General features: G+C 42.4%; 2 protein-coding genes across 4 annotated transcripts in view; one reads left to right on the forward strand and one right to left on the reverse strand.

The window, feature by feature from the left end:
• The window catches only part of CERKL (CERK like autophagy regulator), a 66,968-nt gene extending 65,249 nt beyond the window's left edge, over positions 1-1,719 (forward strand). The window contains exon 14 of the transcript XR_013228009.1: positions 129-1,719. The gene's annotated coding sequence lies outside the window, so the exon portion shown is untranslated. The remainder of the gene's footprint in view (positions 1-128) is intronic.
• ITGA4 (integrin subunit alpha 4) overlaps positions 1-19,665 on the reverse strand; it is an 86,155-nt gene that overhangs the window by 1,206 nt on the left and 65,284 nt on the right. For all 3 annotated transcript variants that reach the window (XM_077319545.1, XM_077319544.1, XM_077319543.1), the window contains exons 22-27: positions 19,088-19,178; positions 6,786-6,893; positions 5,762-5,878; positions 4,787-4,906; positions 3,471-3,569; positions 2,117-2,236 (exon numbers count right to left, since the gene is read on the reverse strand). In XM_077319545.1, coding sequence (XP_077175660.1) covers positions 2,117-2,236; positions 3,471-3,569; positions 4,787-4,906; positions 5,762-5,878; positions 6,786-6,893; positions 19,088-19,178 — 655 coding nt within the window. The remainder of the gene's footprint in view (positions 1-2,116; positions 2,237-3,470; positions 3,570-4,786; positions 4,907-5,761; positions 5,879-6,785; positions 6,894-19,087; positions 19,179-19,665) is intronic.

Consider the following 19,665-nt stretch of genomic DNA (forward strand, 5'->3'; position numbering starts at 1 on the left):
ATAAATTAGGGGTTCCCAAAGTGGGTGGTATACTCCCCCGGGGGCAGTGGAAGAATTTGGGGGGGGAGGGAGTGAGGAATTTTGGGGTTCAGCATCTGACTCTTCCTAATGCAGCTGTGTTTTCCTAGCAGGAAATGTTCCTAGCAAGAGATGTTGCCATTGCCTGGGTAGTAGCAACTATGGACTTCCTTGGTAGCCTCCCATCCCAGTGCTGACCAGGGCCAACCCTGCTTATTTTCCTGAAGAAAACAGATTCAGAAGGTAGGCTGGATGGGATCATATTCCTGCTGAGCCCCTTCCCCTCCTTATACTCTTGTCTTTTCTAGGCTCTACCCCAGATCTCCAAGAATTTCTTAACCCAAAAGTCTCCATCTTTGGGAGGCTAGAAAATTAATCTTCTTGCTCCTGGCCATGGGATTGTCCATTGCTTCCTCCCCCGCCAGTTGGTCTTCTCATTTATAAATGAGTTTTGCCAACAACTTCTATTTATTTTCCAAACTAAAATATGGCTGCTGCATAACAACACAAACAAACAAACAAATACACTTTATTATGGGACTAGACCAGTAAATCAAATTGCAAAAACTCACAAGCATTCTCAAGCAATTGAGACTATCTCTACCTACGTTGTTCCGAATCCACCCAGCTCTTCCTTGTTTTGATCGCATAACAACCCAAAAAGAAGTGTGAGCAATATAGTGTCTTTTGAATTTGCTAATTCAAGACCTAATATCAGGAAAGAGGTGTGTTTTTGAATGTGTACGTGGGGGGGGGCACCTGGGAGTCGAGAGGGTGGCAGCCCAAAAACATTTGGAAAGCACTGTTTTAAATTATATCAGTATTTCTCAACTGGATCATGTATTTTGGGAGATTCCAGGGATCTGTCCACAAACCCTTTGTGATGCCAGAGGACAACTTCTCCTCACTTCCATCCAGCTAACACGATCATTAAGCCCTCTTTGTTTTCTTGGAATAAAGGCCGAGACTCTCCAGCGCTATTCCACTCTGTGATCCTGTACCTGGGATGGTTTGACTGTGAATTGGGGAAGGATTGGGACGCACAGTAATGGGTTTAAACTACAAGTACAACAATATAGGCTAGATATCAGGAAAAAATTTTTCACAGAGTAGTTCAGTAGGGGAATAGGCTACCTAAGGAGGTGGTGAGCTCCCCCTCACTGGCAGTCTTCAAGCAAAGGTTGGATACACACTTTTCTTGGATGCTTTAGGATGCTTTGGGCTGATCCTGCGTTGAGCAGGGGGTTGGACTAGATGGCCTGTGTGACCCCTTCCAACTCTATGATTCTGTGATTTTATGGTTTTTTATGAGTTTAATGGTATTTGGGGTTACAATTTCTTTGCCACAAGTCTTCGGAGAATGGTGGAATAAAAATCTAAATAATAAATAAATAAATCTCAGGAAAGGAATGCAATCAGTGTTCTCCCCTTTTGAAGGTTCGTTCGAATATTAAGAGTTCCGTTCTGCAGCTTCCTACTGCAGGAAGGTTTAGTAGCTACATCCCACGCCATTTGGTCAGAAGAATCCCTCAGCTCAATGAAAGGATTCCTCAGGCTGCTGTCCAAAGCAGAACGGTTGGCCATTTATTGCATAGACGACTTTCTTGACTGTTTCCAAAAAACAATCCGAACACTGATACAAGTGGTCTTATAGAATGCTTGTATCACAGAAAAGCTAACCACTAGAGCAAGATAGCAAAGAGGGCCCATGATTCTTATCAGACCCCCACAAAATGACTCTGCCATGTGATAATTCATCTGTGGGCTGTTGGTTATGGAAGATAAACCAATTTTTTCTGGGGTAAAAATCCTTTTGTTATCTCTGATGTTCTTAAAATATGGCAAGACAGTCTGATTTTTAGTGGTATTCAAGACTATGAAGCAGCAGAGAAAGAAAAGTTTTTGTGAAAGTGCCACACTTACCTTATAAGCCCCCTTTCAAAAACACCAGTCCCTTTTCATGTCTAGCCTACTCGTAAATGAAAGGGTAAAATCATGTATAAAAATGCTCATTGCTTGGTTGCCGTTGGGAATGTTGAACAACTTTTCTACTGTTAAAACGTATAATACTAGAAAAAAGCACAAACACAGAACTTACCTTCCACAAAACGTATGAAAGAAACAGGAACAAAAGAACTCCAATTACCGAGCCAAATCCAACAAACAGGATTTTAACACTCGATTTTACTTTTTGGTTGTGCAGCCCTTCCAGAATGACCTGCACAAAATGAAGTATAATAGATATGTCGTAACCAAGCAGGAATTAAAACATTGTTCTGGATGGTATGTATATTCTTCAACCAGGAGTTTGGCTTACATTCTTGAAGGCAACTGTGCCACAAAATGTGTGGATCAATTGGAATGGAAAGTGGGTATATCTGACTTTAGTACAAGGCTCTTTCAAGTAAATGTGTTTAGAATTACACCCTAGAGGTCTGCGAAAAACTCCAAACTTTTTTGGGGGGTTTCAGGTCCTCAAAATATTGGCATTTCCCAATATTCCTCAATCCCAATACTGCTTTGTTGTTTGGATTCAGTAAACATTGGGGGGGGGGGTTGCTCCCTTATACTCCATGATGACCATTATAGTCAATGGCTGGGGGTATCTGAGATTCCGGGAGCAGGGGTGGGGGGACTTTTTTGAGGGAGAGTCATCAAATTTTCTGCATAGCTGTTGGTACTCTTTAATGCCCCCCTCCCACCCAATTTCAATTCTATGGGAGCCCAAGAAGAGGGCCCCTATCCTCCATTTCTTTCAATGGAAGGGGGAAATAGACATTGAAAGGGAAGTGGTGAGTTCATGCAGAGCCATTTAAAAAGAACAAATCCCTTTAAATCCTACTATCCCGCCATCCTGAATATTTTTAGGATTTTTCAGGCTTGAACATTTTGGATAGTCAAAATACAGTCCCAACCTAACAGATTGGTTGGAAAATACCAATGAGGGTTTTTCTCCAGCTTGGCAATACCGAATGCACACCCCTATTGCACAATCAGTCCACTCTTCATTATCTAGAAATTAATCTATGTATAACAATAACTGTACAGTAAAAATTCTATCAAACTGCGCAAACTCCATGAAACAATTTAGCTTTTAGGAAGGTGCCCAGGGTATCCATTAGCTTCCTGTACAGTTGTAGCTATAAGTTATTTTCTCATAAGGGCCCTAGAACCAGTGATGTATGGATCCATCTGTGGACTCTGCATCTGGTGCTGAAATCATGCCTCTTCCACCAGTCAATCAATGGTCAATACTGAATACTCCAACCATCTACTTTCCCCATCCTGGAAAATCCTTGATAAAGGGCAAAGTTGATCTGGGAGGCATCACTGACTATTCCTTACCCACTGTGTGTTGGTATCTAATTATGCTAATTTGCCTTACCAGTTACAGGAGTTCTTGTAAAAAAACAATATCACTTTCTAATTAAGCATAGTTTGAGAATACTTGCATATGCAGTTTGCTTGTCCTTGTGCAGTTCAATGACTTTAGGATGTTGATCTGATGAAACTTTCCCTCTCAACTCAAATTTAAGTACTGAAGCTGCATCCTGTTTGTAAAAGATACGTTACAATACGTTACACTGATGAGTGCTGCAAGCCGGACCAAAAGAAAGGTGACTTGGAACATGAAATGGGAGTGATACATTCACATGAGGGACAGTTGGAAATCTCACAGGGGACAATCCAATCACTTTTAAGGGCTTTTAGGATCAATGCACTTCAATCTCTGCAATTGAAACCAGCAAGACTTAAAAAAAAAAGATTATTATCTGGGCAAGGCTCTTGATTCTCAGATATGCATATCATGCTGGCCTCCTACCTCTCCTCTCCAGGTACTAACCCCCCCCCCCCTTTCTTCTTTTCTGAACATTTGTTCCTGTCCAACAGCCAATCAATAGGCCAGATGGAAGAGGGGTGGGGTGGGGTGGTAAGGGTGTTCATTATAGCAGTGGTCCGCAACCTTTTTCAAGCTGCGGACGGGTGGGGGGGAGGGCGATCCGGCCGATGCACATGCGCAGCAGCCCATGCGCAAATGCACATGTGTGGCAGGTCCACGCATGTGCGTTTGCGCCATGCGCAGCTGCAAACGTGCGTGCATGACAGGTGCGTGCATACGCGGCAGGTTCATGCATGCTCATTTGTGCCGGCGGCCGCGCTTCCCTCTCCCCCCCCTCCTGCAAAAAGAAGTTTGCCAGGCCGCAAGCTAATCGGCTGCTTTGGCGGCCGATTTGCTTGTGGCCTGGGAAGTTTCTCACTGCGGGGGGGGGGGGAGTCGTGGCCTGGCAGCGGGCGGCAGCCTGGTGGTTGGGGACCACTGAATTATAGGATGCTTTAAACTGATCATGAATGCTTTTAACTATTTTGTAAACCCCAAGAGAAAGAGAAAAATAAATAGATACATAAAGAACGATAGAGTGAAGGAGAAATAAAAGAAAAAGAAGGAGAAAGACATGGATAGAAAGAAAGAGATAAAGAAAAAGAAAGTAAGAGAGATACATAAAGAACGATAGAGTGAAAGAGAGAGAGAGAGAGAAAGAAAGAAAGAAAGAAAGAAAGAAAGAAAGAAAGAAAGAAAGAACAACAGAAAGTGACAGAAAGAAACCAAGAAAGAAAAAGAGATAAGGAGAAAGAAACAGATATAAAGAAAGCGAAAGAGAAACAGAAAGTCAGAGATACATCAAGAATGATAAAGAGGGGCGGTCTGTAAATATAAATATAATGATATGAATAAAATATGATCTATTACAATCCAAATGTCCCTTACCGCGTTTAACAGTGATGGGGTTGCTTCCAGATAGATATGAACAGTAGCTTCTTTCCCACTTTCCAAGTCTCCAAAGTTGCAATGTATTTGCAAACACAGCGGGTCATCTTTCATACAGTACTGAAGGGATAAAAGATCAGATACTATTTTAAAATTAATTTGTTTGCTGTTTTCATGTAGGAGCTTTATGGTCGGTCATGGAAAAACCGCCATCATTTCCAAGACCATGTGGCACAGCTGGGTTTAGTCACATGGTTGTCTTCTACAAACATTTATTCAGGGGCAATAATAAACTAAATCTCATGTACATTGCTGTGCTGCTACCTGTTATCAGTGCACTATCAATGCATTTGAATCTGCCCTGGATTCTTGAATTTGCCCCACCTATCTCTGGAAATTCCATATGCTCAACCTCACTAAAGACTGACATAGTTTTAGCCCAAGTTCCTTGTAAAAGTTATTTATTATTATTTATTACTTGAATTTATATACCGCCATTCCCATTCGGGCTCACGGCGATTTACACAATAAAAGAGTAAAAATACAATAAAACCCCTTAAATACCCCGATTACATTGTTAAAATTATTAAACTAAAAGATGGTGGTACTATTACATCAATTTATCCCCTTGTCCAGCCAGGCCACAGTCTTGCCATCCTACCGACGAGAGTGGGAACCGATGGACACAGTGGTAGTTCCCCGTACTACCCCACCAAAAATTGGCCCTTTGGTTTATTCTTCCTTCCCATGCCACCCATCCCATTTCATACCCCACCCTGTGCCTTTCCCAAGGCTCCTCTGATTTGTAAGGCCAGCTTCTGAGAAAGCAAAGCAGGCTGAGTCAAAGCGGAGGGAGCAGAAAACTATTCTATGGGCAGAGTCGAACTCACAGTTCTCTGGACGCAAGTCTAGATCTAAAACTGCGTGTTTTTAGCAATCCTCAAGACAAATGATCAAATAAAGCAGAGGAATTACCAACAGCCTTCTGTTAGGCTTTGACAGAAAAGTTATCAGATCCTGCAGTGGGTTTTCATTTTTCTCTGGCATGCTGCATTCTCTAAGACTGTTGTAGACACATTCTCCAGCCGTTGTCTAAAAATGAGCAAGAGCAGAATTAGTGTCTTAAGTCCCCATTCCGATAAAATGGCCAGCTTCTGAATCCTGCATGATCCACCTGTGTGAACAGATTTTTCTTTAGAAATAAGCCATCCACAGCAGGACTTACAGGAAGTATTTCATTGGGCTAGGCCATTCTTTTTCAACATTTTTACCCTTGAGAAATCCCTGAAATATTCTTCAGGCTTCAAGAAGCCCCAGAAATGGTGCGATCGTGAAGAATATGGTTGGGAAGCACAGCTGTGGACACCCCCACCCCCTCCAGGCCCATCATTGGCCATTTTAGGAGAAGGGAGGCATGTCTATATGACCATATATGGTCACATCACCTGATAAATGTTTAACAAATTTTAAAAAGAGATAAAACATTAATTAACTCCCACCCATTTGGGAAGCTCTTCTAGGGCCATCAAGAAGTCTCAAGGTTTCATGAAACACCAGTTGAGAAAGCCTGGAAGGCTATTAAATTCCTATTTTTCTTTAAAAAGCAGGACTAACATCTTAGACTTGCTTAGCTTTATTCTGCTGGCAGAAAGCCAATTCTCCAGACAAATGAGCAAGATCCAGCTTTCATGGGCAAGTCCCTGTGCCAACCCTACTAACAGGATGGATCTATCCCATGTTAAAGAGAGGCTCCCCCAAGGCCTTTACATCTCGCTGCAGCCTTGCAATGACACAGTTGCAATGCACAGATTAAATGGCAGTCCCTCAACAGCAATATCCCACTTGAAGCTCAGGTGGGCAAACTGTGGCTCTCTGGATGTCTTTGGACTACAATTCCCATGAGCCCCCACCAGCATGTGGGAATTGCAGTCCACGGACATCTGGCGAGCTACGATTTGGCCACTCCTGCTCCATATGAACATAGACAAGCTAGGCGTACCTGAATGTCTAAAATGTTGAAGAGCCGGTTATCTTTCGGTGCAATGGCATTGGGTATCTGTATCTTCAAGTCCACATCAGGAGCCAGACATAGGCCAGGATTACTGACCTGAGTAGTAAAATAGGCCACATTAAAGAGAAGGCTGAAGGTCATTCTAAATTTCACGAGAAGGTAGATCTCAGGGGCCACAGTCATTCAGTCCTTGGTAGCATCTAGTTGGATAAAGAGTTACACACATGGGGGGGGGAGCAAAGACTAGCCACAGAAGCACATAGTTCCCATCTGGTGCCAACTACCCTGCTTCGAGGCTCACAAAAAAGTTCTGGTGATAACCTTCAAAACCAAAAAACCCCAGCTTGGGTCCAAGATATCTGGAGACCAACTTATGCCTGCATATATGTATAACGTGTACTCTGAAGCAAGGCCAAGATTTATGGCAGAAACAATCCATGGGAGAAATACAATTGGTAAAAATTGTCTTTGTAGATACTTTCTGATCTATGGACCTCATTCTCCAGGACTGTGGAGGCATCGTTATTTAGATGCCTTCTAGCATGGAAACTTGTATTCCAGAACACACAAGGGTGGCTAAACTGTGGTTTTCCAGATGTCCATGAACTATAATCTAGAGACCCAGAGTTTGGCCACCCATGATCTAGTACTTTCAAGAATCTTACGGTTGGTTTGTTACTTGCATCAAAATGTATTTTGTTTGGATAATTTAAATGAGGTAAATCCACATTCATTCATTCATTCATTCATTCATTCATTCATCCGCCACTCACTATAACGTCTAGAAAACTAAAATGAAATGTACAATTAAGAAAATTTACCACTACTTTACCACTACTTTACCACTTTACTATTATTTCACTACTACTTTACTAATACTTTTACAAGTATTAGTATGTTACAAATGTCTATAAACAAAATCCAAATGTTGTGGGCTCTACTCAATTAAATCTTTTGCAGGAATGTGTGTCAAGCTTTTAAGGTGACACAAGATTCCAATGTGAAAAAACAAATTTTGTGGTGGGACTTCTAAAACTGCTGGATCAGAACTGTAAAAGTTGTGTGGCAACACTGCCTTTGTGATTAACATGAGATGATTTCACATGGTGTAATTGTTAGAAAACTAAAATGAGATGTACAATTAAGAAAATATGTTGAATTGTCTGAACAGGAAAGGTATTAATGGTAACTTTAAGTGACCTACAATAATTCGTTTTGACATTTATTTTCAGTGGGTTGTGATTGGAACAAGATCGTGGCAACCTGTTTCAACAGCAAATCCCATGGAAAAGTTACTACTTAAGATTAGGGGAACCTCTCAACATGTAGTACAAGTGGGCTCCTACAAAAAGCTGATATTGTTCCAAATCAATCCCCTACTGCCTGCCCTATGCAAGCTTTAGCTTCATTCATACAGCTTGCTCTATTAGTGCAAAATTGAAAGAGGTGGGCAGATGCCACTTTCCTGTTAAAGCCACACAGCTTCATTTTACTACTTCACTACAACTTTACCACTACTTTACAACTTTACTATTATTTCACTACTACTTTAGTAATACTTTACTATTACTACTTCAGATAGTGAAAAGCAGGATATATAAATAACTACTTCTAACAAGGAGTTTTGGAATACAGACAAAACATATCATCCTAGTTAGAGAAAAAGGTGATATTAAGGAGGGATGACTAGGAGATAAAATAAATACACATTAAACTCAACTGCATCCAAATAAGAACAATAGAACACTATGTCAACAAGATACTAATGCTAAGTGAAAGAGAAATACGATGACTACTATTACCACTACTACTTCACTACAATCACCACCACTTCACAACAATTTACTACTACTTTACTATCACTTTACTGCTACTTTACTGCTACTTTACTATCACTTTGCTGCTACTTTACTACTACTTTACCATCATTTTACTACTGCTTTACTATCATTTTACTACTATTTTACTATCACTTTAATATTGCATTACTACTTCAGATCGTGTTAACTTCCATGAAACTAGGATGTCATAAAAGCATGAGTCGCTTTGTAATGCCAGAGGGGAAAGCGGCAGAGACGTGCTCCACAAGTAACCTCCTAGTTAAGTGCTTTTATTCTTTTATTGTTTTAAACATGTTTCATTTTATCTTATTAACTGCTGCACTCAGGTTTTAAACCAAGTAGCCTCCACAAATTGTGATAAACTGCAGCAAATTAACAATTAGCAGCTACACCTGCTTATATTGCCTGACCTTGGACTTCCACAGCTTCTTACATAAGAACAGTTAAAACAGTAGCTGGGACAGCTGTGGGTTTGGAGTGGATGTGCAAGGAAAGGGAAAACACCAGAGGTGAAATAACTTAAAATGGGGGTGCATAAACGAGCAAGAGATACCGAGTCTGAGGATCATTTTCTCCCTGCCTCTAAACAATCAAAGATGAGAGAATATTTTGTAGCAACAGGCTCCTTACACAAATCCCTGCCTCCAATCAATTTGCACCTTTGGCAGATGTTCTGGATGATTCCTCTGGAAACTTTGTTTTGGATATTGCTAGAGGAGAGGTTGACGTAAATTTGGAGAACTCAGACCCCCCTCCAGATGATGGGAACATGAAGGGGGTTGATGATGCACAGGCTGACTTGCTCTTACTGACTGCAAAAACAATAGACTATATCTGCAAAGTACTATCTTCATTGCATGAGCAAGTGGACAACCTAATTGCTAGGGTCTCTGACTTAGCTGGTAAGAGCTCCAAATTAAAAGAGTCCACCTTACATAAAGAGCCTTCACTAGGTACAACTACTGCCCCACAACAGGGTGCTTTTGCTTTAAAAATCACCAATACTCCCTCACGGCTGCATGATAGAGGAAGTGAAGCTACCTACCACCAGTTTTGCAGCCACACAAGGTCAGCTTAACTGTTTGTAGCTTTAATGGTTACATTCCCTCTTGGCGATCCAAGCTACTTGTTAAAAGACACCTGAGAGCCCTTTTGGGTGATCAAGTGAAATATGCTGACCTAATTGCAGTGGAAACGCTACCCAATCCCAATCACACACAGAGGGTTTTACTACCATTCAGCAGCCCCAAAGTACCATCCCTGCTGCTTTGTAACAAACCCCTTCTAAGTGCAAAGGGGGTCTTTCCAGCGCGTGTTTTTAATAATACAACCTTTTTGCCTTTATTTCCTAATTTTAAATCTTTGAGACAGCACAAGCGTATTGAGTCTTCTGAGAAGAGGAAAGAAAGAAAAGAAAAAAACCCAACTGCCTCAACTGACCTGATCAGCTGGATAGACCTGCCTCCTGGTTTAAAGACCTCCTCGGATCTTTCATCAGATAACGACATCTTAGAGGGGAAAATTGTTGGGTTCCTTTAAAGACTTTATCTCCCATGGATCAGCAACTGATCACAGACAGGCTGGAGTACCTGAGAACCAGCTTACTGAAAAGCACAGCCAGCACAACTCCCTTATCTACTCCGTCAAATATGGATGTGCCTAACCATGACTCCAACATGACTATTATTGCCCCTTATAACAAGGATTCACCAACAGAAACAGCGCCTGAGAGAAATAAACATCTAGGACCACCAACCAATGCTCTTACGACTCAGGGGGAGGGAAACTGCCATAAAAGGGACAATATCGAGACAGCACATAGACACAATTGTCCAGGAAAGGGTAATGGCAGTGTTTTCTTTGACCCTAACAAATCTCTTGAGCAGCTAATTGAAACTGATTGACTCTTAAAGGACCCCTCTCTCCGAGCAATCAAGATCCTCTCCTGGAATGTTGCTGGTTGGAAAAGTAAGGTGAATGATCCAGATTTCATATGTTTTATCAAAGGTTTTGATGTGGTTCTATTACAGGAGACATGGTCACATTATGAAATTAGCTTAGAGGGATATGAATCCCATTCAGTGTTAGCCTACAAGTCCAAGGGGCGCTACAGAGCAGGATTAACCCTCTTATGCTCCCAACAGGCAAGCATAGAACTCACTGCTCTATCTGTTTGCAATCCCATTGCGCAGGCCTTCTTCCTAAAATTTTCCAACATAGCTTTAATAGTAATTAATGCTTATTTCCCTCCTTGCCTGGACCAGCAAAACTTGCACTTCCACTGAAGCCGCTTCACAATATTTGTTGAGGAGCTTGAAGCAAAATTCCCCTTGACTGAAATGCTGCTTGCAGGAGATTTCAACGCAAGGATAGGCAAAGATGGCCCTGCACTCTCTAGGGCACTGGGCTTGGACCCAGATGAACCCCTACCCATTTGTCTTTCTGATATAAGACATTCCAAAGATTCTCATATAAGTAATGCCGGAATCTCATTGGCCAAATTTTGCATACGTTTCAACAGATTGATACTAAATGGCTCGTTCCCCCAAGGAACGAGCCATTTAGTTCCCCCAAGGAACGAATCCTGGGGAATTCACATTTGCCTCTGGGAGAGGTAGCAGTGTGATTGAATATATATTGTTTCCCCCTGCTTTGAAAGACCAATTAGAGGTATTTTGTATTGGAGACCGCACTGATAGCGATCACCTCCCACTGATATTGACCATCAAGACGTCTTCTCCCCTAAGGTCATCTTCGCCAAGTATGGGCTCTGAAAATGTCCAAGGTACCCTATGTAAGATCCCGTGGTCACAAAGCACTGCTGGAAAGATCAAAGATCTATTTACTGCCAGTACTTTAACAACATTTAACTCCATACCCAACATCAATAATAATCCCTCTGAGGTTATAAAAAATTACAATAATATAATCACTCACATTCATCAGCTATTTAGCCCCCAATCAAACTCACAGAAAATAACCCAAAGAAGAACCCTAAATCCTTGGTTTGATGATGAATGCTGCAAATTAAAATCTCAAATCCGTGCCATTTATCATGATTATAGGGAATCCAGTGCTAAGCTTATGCCTGCGGAATATTTCCATTTGAAAAATCAATTATATCAACTAACAAAGAAAAAGCAAAGAGATTATATTAAAAAACAATGGGAACAACTTGTGCAGGCTACGATTACCAACAATCCAAGACAATTCTGGGTCCTAGTTTCAGGAGCCTTTCATGAGAAATCTTCTTTAACAAACTTCATCCCCTCCCTTACTTGGTATGAATATTTCTTAAACCTATTCCATGAGGACAGAGTAAGCTCCTGTAGCCTCCCCGAGATCAACCTGCCAGATATCCCAGACTGGGCCCCAGTGATGCCTGATGAAGTCAGGGCTTGTAATGATCAACTAAAGCCTAGAAAAGCACCAGGACCTGATGCGATCCCTCCTGAGCTGCTTAAAACCTTCCCAGACTGGTGGGCTCCTCTCTTGGCTGCTCTCTTTACTGTAATTAACAAAACAGGCTTAATGCCTGACTCATGGACAAATGCAATCCTTGTTCCAGTATTTAAAAAGGGTGACCGCTTGCTCCCAACAAATTATAGACCCATCAGCCTTCTCTCTATTGTTGGGAAGCTATATGCTCTATATGTTGGGAAGCTATATATCAAACAAACTTACCTTGTGGTTGACTAAGGAAAAGATTCTAGGCCCTGAGCAGGTTGGATTCTGTCAAGGGAAATCCTACCTTGATCATGATTGCACCATCCTTGCCTACCTTGTCAACAAATATAGTAAGAAAGAGGGTCCAAAGCTCTTTGCAGCTTTTCTGGACCTTAAGGGGGACTTTGATTCTATCCCTAGAGATCTTCTCTGGGATAAGCTGTTAAAGATGAAGATAGATAAAAGGCTCCTATATCTTATAAGGAAACTCTATTCTTCTACCTGTTGCCAAGTCAAACTCACCCCCCTTGGGAGTCTTACTCCTAAAATACCAATCAACAAAGGGGTAAAACAAGGATGCATTTTGGCTCCCCTCCTATTTAACCTTTTTATAAATGACCTTGCTCCGTCCTTATCCCCCAATTCTGGCCATAGCCCAAAAATTGGTTCTCTTCACATCCCACTGCTTTTATACGCAGATGATGCGGTAGTGCTGTCCCATTCACAAATTGGCTTAAAACGCTTACTGGTTCAATTCCTGGACTTCTGTGAAGTAAACAAACTTGCTCTGAACTTTGAGAAGTCAAAAATTGTGGTTTTTGGAAAGCCTTGGAAGCCTCTTAAATGGAATGTAAGAGGTAACAACATTGAACAAGTTAAAAGCTTCAAATACCTGGGAATATTTTTTCACCATAATGCAAATTGGGCTACACAGAGGAAATATGCAATCACATCTGCAAAAACTAGTGCCCTGGCAATTACACGTTTCTTCTACACCAGTGGTAACCAGTACGTGCCAGCAGCTCTCAAAGTATTCAATGGGAAACTAAGTGCCCAACTGTTCTAAAGGTAAAGGTAAAAGGTAAAGGTATCCCCTGTGCAAGCACCGAGTCATGTCTGACCCTTGGGGTGACGCCCTCCAGCGTTTTCATGGCAGACTCAATACGGGGTGGTTTGCCAGTGCCTTCCCCAACTGTTCTATGGCATCCCTATTTGGATAAACGCTTTTAACCAAGCAGTTGAAAATCTCCAATCTGTCTTCCTTCGTAAAATCCTTGGGACCACGAACTGTGTCTCTTACGCAGTCCTATGTCTAGAAACCAGCCAAAGACTATTGGAAACCAGAGTATGGTTGTTAACAATCAAGTTCTGACTTCGCATTCATTTTATATCTGACCCCAATAGTCTAATTTCCCTCATGCTATCTGAACATGAGTCATCTACTTGGTTAGGACACATTGAGGGAAAAATTAAATCTATAGGGATATCTTTAGACTCCTTGTATCTGATATCTGAAAAGACTGCATTTAATTTAATTAAACGCAGACTATTAGACATAGAACTGCAGGAACTTAGCAGTAAAGCTAGAAACGTTTGCTCGCCATTGAGCTTGGGGATCTCACCAAGCTCTCAGCCCCTAGCTGCGTACTTCTACCATCTAATCATCCCACAACAGCGTAGAGCAGTGGTCCCCAACCTTTTTATCACCGGGGACCGGTCAACACTTGACATTTTTACTGAGGCCGGGGGGGGGTAGTCTTTTGCCGAGGGGCATCACCACCACCTGAGCCCCTGCTCCGCTTGCTTTCCTGCCAGCGCATCTGACTTCCCGCCGCCCACTGGGGAATGCAGCCAGCAGCAGCTGCGCAGTGCCATGCCAAGGGGGAGCCCCAGCCATGGTGGCCGCTGGAGAGCACCAAAGGTGAGCAGGTGGCAGAGTGTCAGGGCAGCCCCTGAGGCAGTAGCCGGAGAGGAGGATGAGGAGGAGCCGTGGCCTGGTACCAACTGATCTACGGACTGGTACCGGTCCCTGGACCAGGGGTTGGGGACCACTGGCGTAGAGCATTCATGTTAGCTAGAACTAATGCTCTACCTTCTGCTGTTCTATTTGGGAGATTTCAACAGATCCCGTATTCAGCTAGCTTGTGCCCATGTGGACAATGCTGTATAGATTCAATTACACACGTTTTCTTCCATTGTCCATTTTATTCTTCGATCTGAGCCAAATTTCTTAACTCACTGGTGTGTAAAAGAGAACTGCATTCGGATGAACGAAAGACTCAGTTTCTTTTGACATCCCAGAACCCTGATATAATTGAACCAGTAGCAAAGTTTTTACATCTTGCCATGAGAAATCGTGAATGTATTATGTCTAAAGCATGATCTTTGCCTTTGTTCTCACTAGCAGTGGATCCTTTTGCACTTTCCCTTCTTATATTGTATTTTTATATGCTATTAAAGACTTCCCCCTTCAAGGATCGCTGCCTTGTTGTGGCAAGGGGGCTTGCGTAGTTCAGTGAAGCTATGAGCTATGCCGTGCAGGGCCACCCAAGACGGACAGGTCATAGCTGAGAGCTCTGACAAAAGGTGATCCACTGGAGAAGGCAATGGCAAACCACTCCAGTATCTTTGCCATGAAAACTCTATGGACAGTTCCAATAGGCATAACGATATGACGCTGGAAGATGAGCCCCTCAGGTCGGAAGGTGTCCAATATGCTACTGGGGATGAGCAGACGGCTAGTACGAGTAGCGCCAGAATGAATGAAGCGGCTGGGCCAAAGCCGAAAGGACGCTCAGTTGTGGAAGTAACTGGTGGCGAAAAGACAGTCCGATGCTGTAAAGATTTTTATTCCATAGGAACCTGGAACGTCAGATCCATGAATCAAGGCAAGCTGGACGTGGTTAAACAAGAAATGAGAAGACTGAACATCGACATTTTAGGAATCAGTGAACTAAAATGGACAGGAATGGGTGAATTTAATTCAGATGACCATCAGGTATACTACTGTGGACAAGAATCTCGCAGAAGAAATGGAGTAGCATTCATAATCAATAAGAGAGTAGGAAAAGCAGTCTTGGGATACAATCCCCAAAATGACAGAATGATCTCAGTTCGAATCCAAGGCAAACCATTCAACATCACAGTGATCCAGGTCTACGCCCCAACCACTGCTGCTGAAGAGGATGAAGTTGATCAGTTCTATGAAGCCCTACAACACCTTCTAGAAGCAACGCCCAAAAATGATGTGCTTATCATCATGGGGGATTGGAATGCTAAAGTAGGAAGCCAAAAGATAACCGGGATAACAGGCAAGTTTGGCCTTGGAGTACAAAATGAAGCAGGGCACAGGCTGGTAGAATTTTGTCAAGAGAATACAATGGTCATAGCAAACACTCTTTTCCAGCAACCCAAGAGACGACTCTACACATGGACATCACCAGACGGTCAACACAGAAATCAGATTGACTATGTGCTCTGCAGCCAAAGATGGAAAAGTTCTATCCAGTCAATAAAAACAAGACCAGGAGCTGATTGTGGTTCAGATCATGAACTTCTTGTTGCAAAATTTAGGCTTAAATTGAAGAAAGTAGGGAAAAGCACTAGGCCACTCAGGTATGAACTAAATCATATCCCTGACGAATACACAGTGGAGGTGACAAATAGATTTAAGGAATTAGATCTGATAGACAGAGTGCCTGAAGAACTATGGACGGAGGTTCGCAACATTGTACAAGAGGTAGCAACTAAAACCATCCCAAAGAAAAAGAAATGCAAGAAATCAAAATGGCTGTCTGAGGAAGCTTTACAAATAGCTAAGGAGAGAAGGGAAGTGAAAGGCAAGGGAGAAAGAGAAAGATACACCCAATTGAATGCAGAATTCCAGAGAAAAGCTAGAAGAGATAAGAATGCCTTCTTAAATGAACAGTGCAAACAAATAGAAGAAAACAATAGAATGGGGAGGACCAGAGATCTTTTCAAGAAAATTGGAGATATGAAGAGAACGTTTCATGCAAAGATGGGTATGATAAGGGACCAAAATGGTAGGGACCTCACAGAAGCAGAAGAGATCAAACAAAGGTGGCAAAATTATACAGAAGAACTATACAAGAGCGAGCTTAACATCCCTGATGACCACAATGGGGTAGTTACTGACCTGGAGCCAGACATCCTGGAATGTGAAGTCAAATGGGCCTTAGGAAGTCTGAGCAACAATAAAGCTAGTGGTAGTGACAGCATTCCAGTTGAACTATTCAAAATCTTAAAGGACGATGCAGTAAAAGTGCTACACTCAATATGCCAGCAAATTTGGAAAACTCAACAATGGCCACAGGATTGGAAAAGGTCAGTTTACATTCCAATCCCAAAGAAGGGCAATGCCAAAGAATGTTCAAACTACCGCACCATCGCACTAATTTCTCATGCTAGCAAAGTTATGCTCAAAATCCTACAAGCTAGGCTCCAGCAATATGTGGACCGAGAACTTCCAGAAGTACAGGCAGGATTTCGAAGAGGCAGAGGAACTAGAGATCAAATTGCCAACATACGCTGGATCATGGAGAAAGCTAGGGAGTACCAGAAGAACGTCTACTTCTGCTTCATTGACTATGCTAAAGCCTTTGATTGTGTGGAGCACAACAAATTGTGGCAAGTTCTTAAAGAGATGGGAATACCAGAGCATCTTATTTGTCTCTTGAGAAATTTATATGCAGGTCAAGAAGCAACAGTGAGAACTGAACATGGAATCACTGACTGGTTCAAAATTGAGAAAGGAGTTCGGCAAGGCTGTATACTGTCGCCTTGCCTATTTAACTTGTATGCAGAGCACATCATGAGAAATGCGGGATTAGAGGAATCACAAATTGGGATCAAGATTGCAGGGAGAAATATCAACAACCTCAGATATGCAGATGATACCACTCTAATGGCAGAAAGTGAAGAGGAACTAAAGAGCCTGTTGATGCGGGTGAAGGAGGAGAGTGCCAAAGTTGGCTTGAAACTCAACATCAAGAAAACAAAGATCATGGCATCCGGCCCTCTCAATTCCTGGCAAATAGAAGGGGAAGAAATGGAGATAGTGACAGATTTTATTTTCCTGGGCTCCAAGATCACTGCAGATGGGGACTGCAGCAAAGAAATTAAAAGACGCTTGCTCCTGGGGAGGAAAGCTATGGCAAATCTAGACAGCATCCTAAAAAGCAGAGACATCACCCTGCCAACAAAAGTGCGTTTAGTCAAGGCTATGGTCTTCCCAGTTGCAATGTATGGCTGCGAAAGTTGGACCATAAGGAAGGCCGAGCGTCAAAGAATTGAGGCTTTTGAACTCTGGTGCTGGAGAAGACTCTTGCGAGTCCCTTGGACTGCAAGGCGAACAAACCAGTCAGTCCTAGAGGAGATCAGCCCTGACTGCTCTTTAGAAGGCCAGATCCTGAAGATGAAACTCAAATATTTTGGCCACCTCATGAGAAGGAAGGACTCCCTGGAGAAGAGCCTAATGCTGGGAGAGATCGAGGGCAAAAGAAGAAGGGGACGACAGAGAATGAGGTGGATGGATGGAGTCACTGAAGCAGTAGGTGCAAACTTAAATGGACTCCGGGGAATGGTAGAGGACAGGAAGGCCTGGAGGATCATTGTCCATGGGGTCGCGATGGGTCGGACACGACTTCGCACATAACAACAATAACAATTAAAGACTTGTTGTTGTTGTTGACTGATTTTTTTCTATTACACTCATTCATAGCTCAGAAAGACTTTTAAACATTTTTCTCCATTTTAAACATTCTGCTGCGCTGACAACATGTCTATATGGTATTTTAAGATCAAAAAGCTACACCGTCTTCTCTGCACCACAGAAAACAACTATGAAAGGACGTAGTTTTTCACCTCAGGAAATATTACAGAAAATATGTTCCGAGATTGTTTAAAGGAGATCCAACAGAGAGGTCCATTCCACACAAGTTTAATGTAGCAGAAGGGTTGCAAATTGTAATCGCTACTAATATGCAGTTATGCACGATGTCATACACAATCTGCCACACTCCTGAAACAATCCCGCTAAAAGCGCTTCGTTGTAGCGCTTCCAGGGAAATCCCAAAAAGTGGATTCACCCTCTGGAAAGTGCTACACTCTTGCAAATAATCTGCAACAGTATAGAAAAAGTTCTGTGCGTTACCATTGTTGCAGTTTCAGCAAAGTCCCTCCCCCTGGCTCTCTCCTCTGAACTTCCGGCGAAGCGATCGCCATTTTTTTTTCTTGGAGCGAGCAGAGAGCAACGAGCCGGCAAGCCTTCATTCACCCAGCAAGGCTTCTCTGGCTGCAGTCCCTCCACAGAGCTGCTTTAAAGCTCCCCTCAAGTCAACAAGCACAACACAGCCCCGTTTGCAAGTTCCCTTTATTTTCGGCCGAAAATCGCGCCCATGCACCAGGGGGGGGGTTCACTCGGGGGAGCATGGCAACGATGAAACGGCAGCTCACATGCCAGCTGTCAGCTAGATGGGTCTATACGTTAGGAGGAAGCAAGGAATCAAGGCATATTCGTTGCAACGTGTGTTTTTCTTTTTTAAAAATACCCCGTTCTTAAAGGGAAAGGGGCTTTTCCGAAGCATGGTAACAACCGCCCATTGGCTGCTCGTTTGATTGACAGCCAGGGGCGGGACAAAGCACAGAAAAAATCGCTTCCTTTCTAGCGATTTTTGGCGAGACCGGAAACGCAACTGGATTCCACTACAAAGGCAGGTATGCGTTACGCCAAATTCCACTATTTTAAATTCCGTTTTTTCTTTCTGTAAGCAATTTGCCACATTGATCCTTGTGCGGAATGGGCCAGAGTTTCACTGGTCAGAACGTGTAGCGATATTTCTTTCACAATTGGATCAGCTTCCTGATAAAGAAATGCATTTCTATAGGACGTAACAAAGTGAAGAGCAATGATTCTCCTGTTTATCATTTACTTTTCAAAGTCAGTAGATATAGAAAATGGTTTCTCCAACAAGCCACACTTACATGGAAAGTAAAGTTGATCATTTCCTTCATGCAAGTAACTGCCACATTTTCTTCGCTAGGTCCATAAACAAATGACATTGGCGATACAAGCCTAAAAAAGAGCGTTTTCCAAAAGAAAGGGCAGAACATTTAGACTTATATGTTGCATACCAACACATGTTCATTTAGCTTTCTAAATCTTCAAGTGGTAGCCTTTCCTATGCCATTCTAACTTCAGGAAGAAACAGTTATACTTCCCAGACCATACAGCACCTTGAAAAGATAGTTAGGAAATACTCCAGCTCCTTATTTTTCAAATATCTCTATATCAAAATACTGTTGGGCATTTTCCAGAGCAGATTTTAATGCGTTTCCTTCAGCTCTTCTGGAGGACAGGTTCCTTAGGCAACCATCGGAGACATCTATGCCCCTGTAATACCAGCCGAATGGAAACAATCTCACACAACGTTTTATCTGGCCCGTTTTATAGCAGTATCGGGGATAGTTTAACTCTCCGTTTGCTGTCACGTTATACTAAACACTCATCTTTACTCCTCATATTATAGTAACACCTTTGTTTTGTTAAGGGATAAAGTTCC

The sequence above is a fragment of the Paroedura picta genome, chromosome 2 (genome assembly GCF_049243985.1).
Source record: "Paroedura picta isolate Pp20150507F chromosome 2, Ppicta_v3.0, whole genome shotgun sequence".
Classification (NCBI taxonomy): Eukaryota; Metazoa; Chordata; class Lepidosauria; order Squamata; family Gekkonidae; genus Paroedura; species Paroedura picta.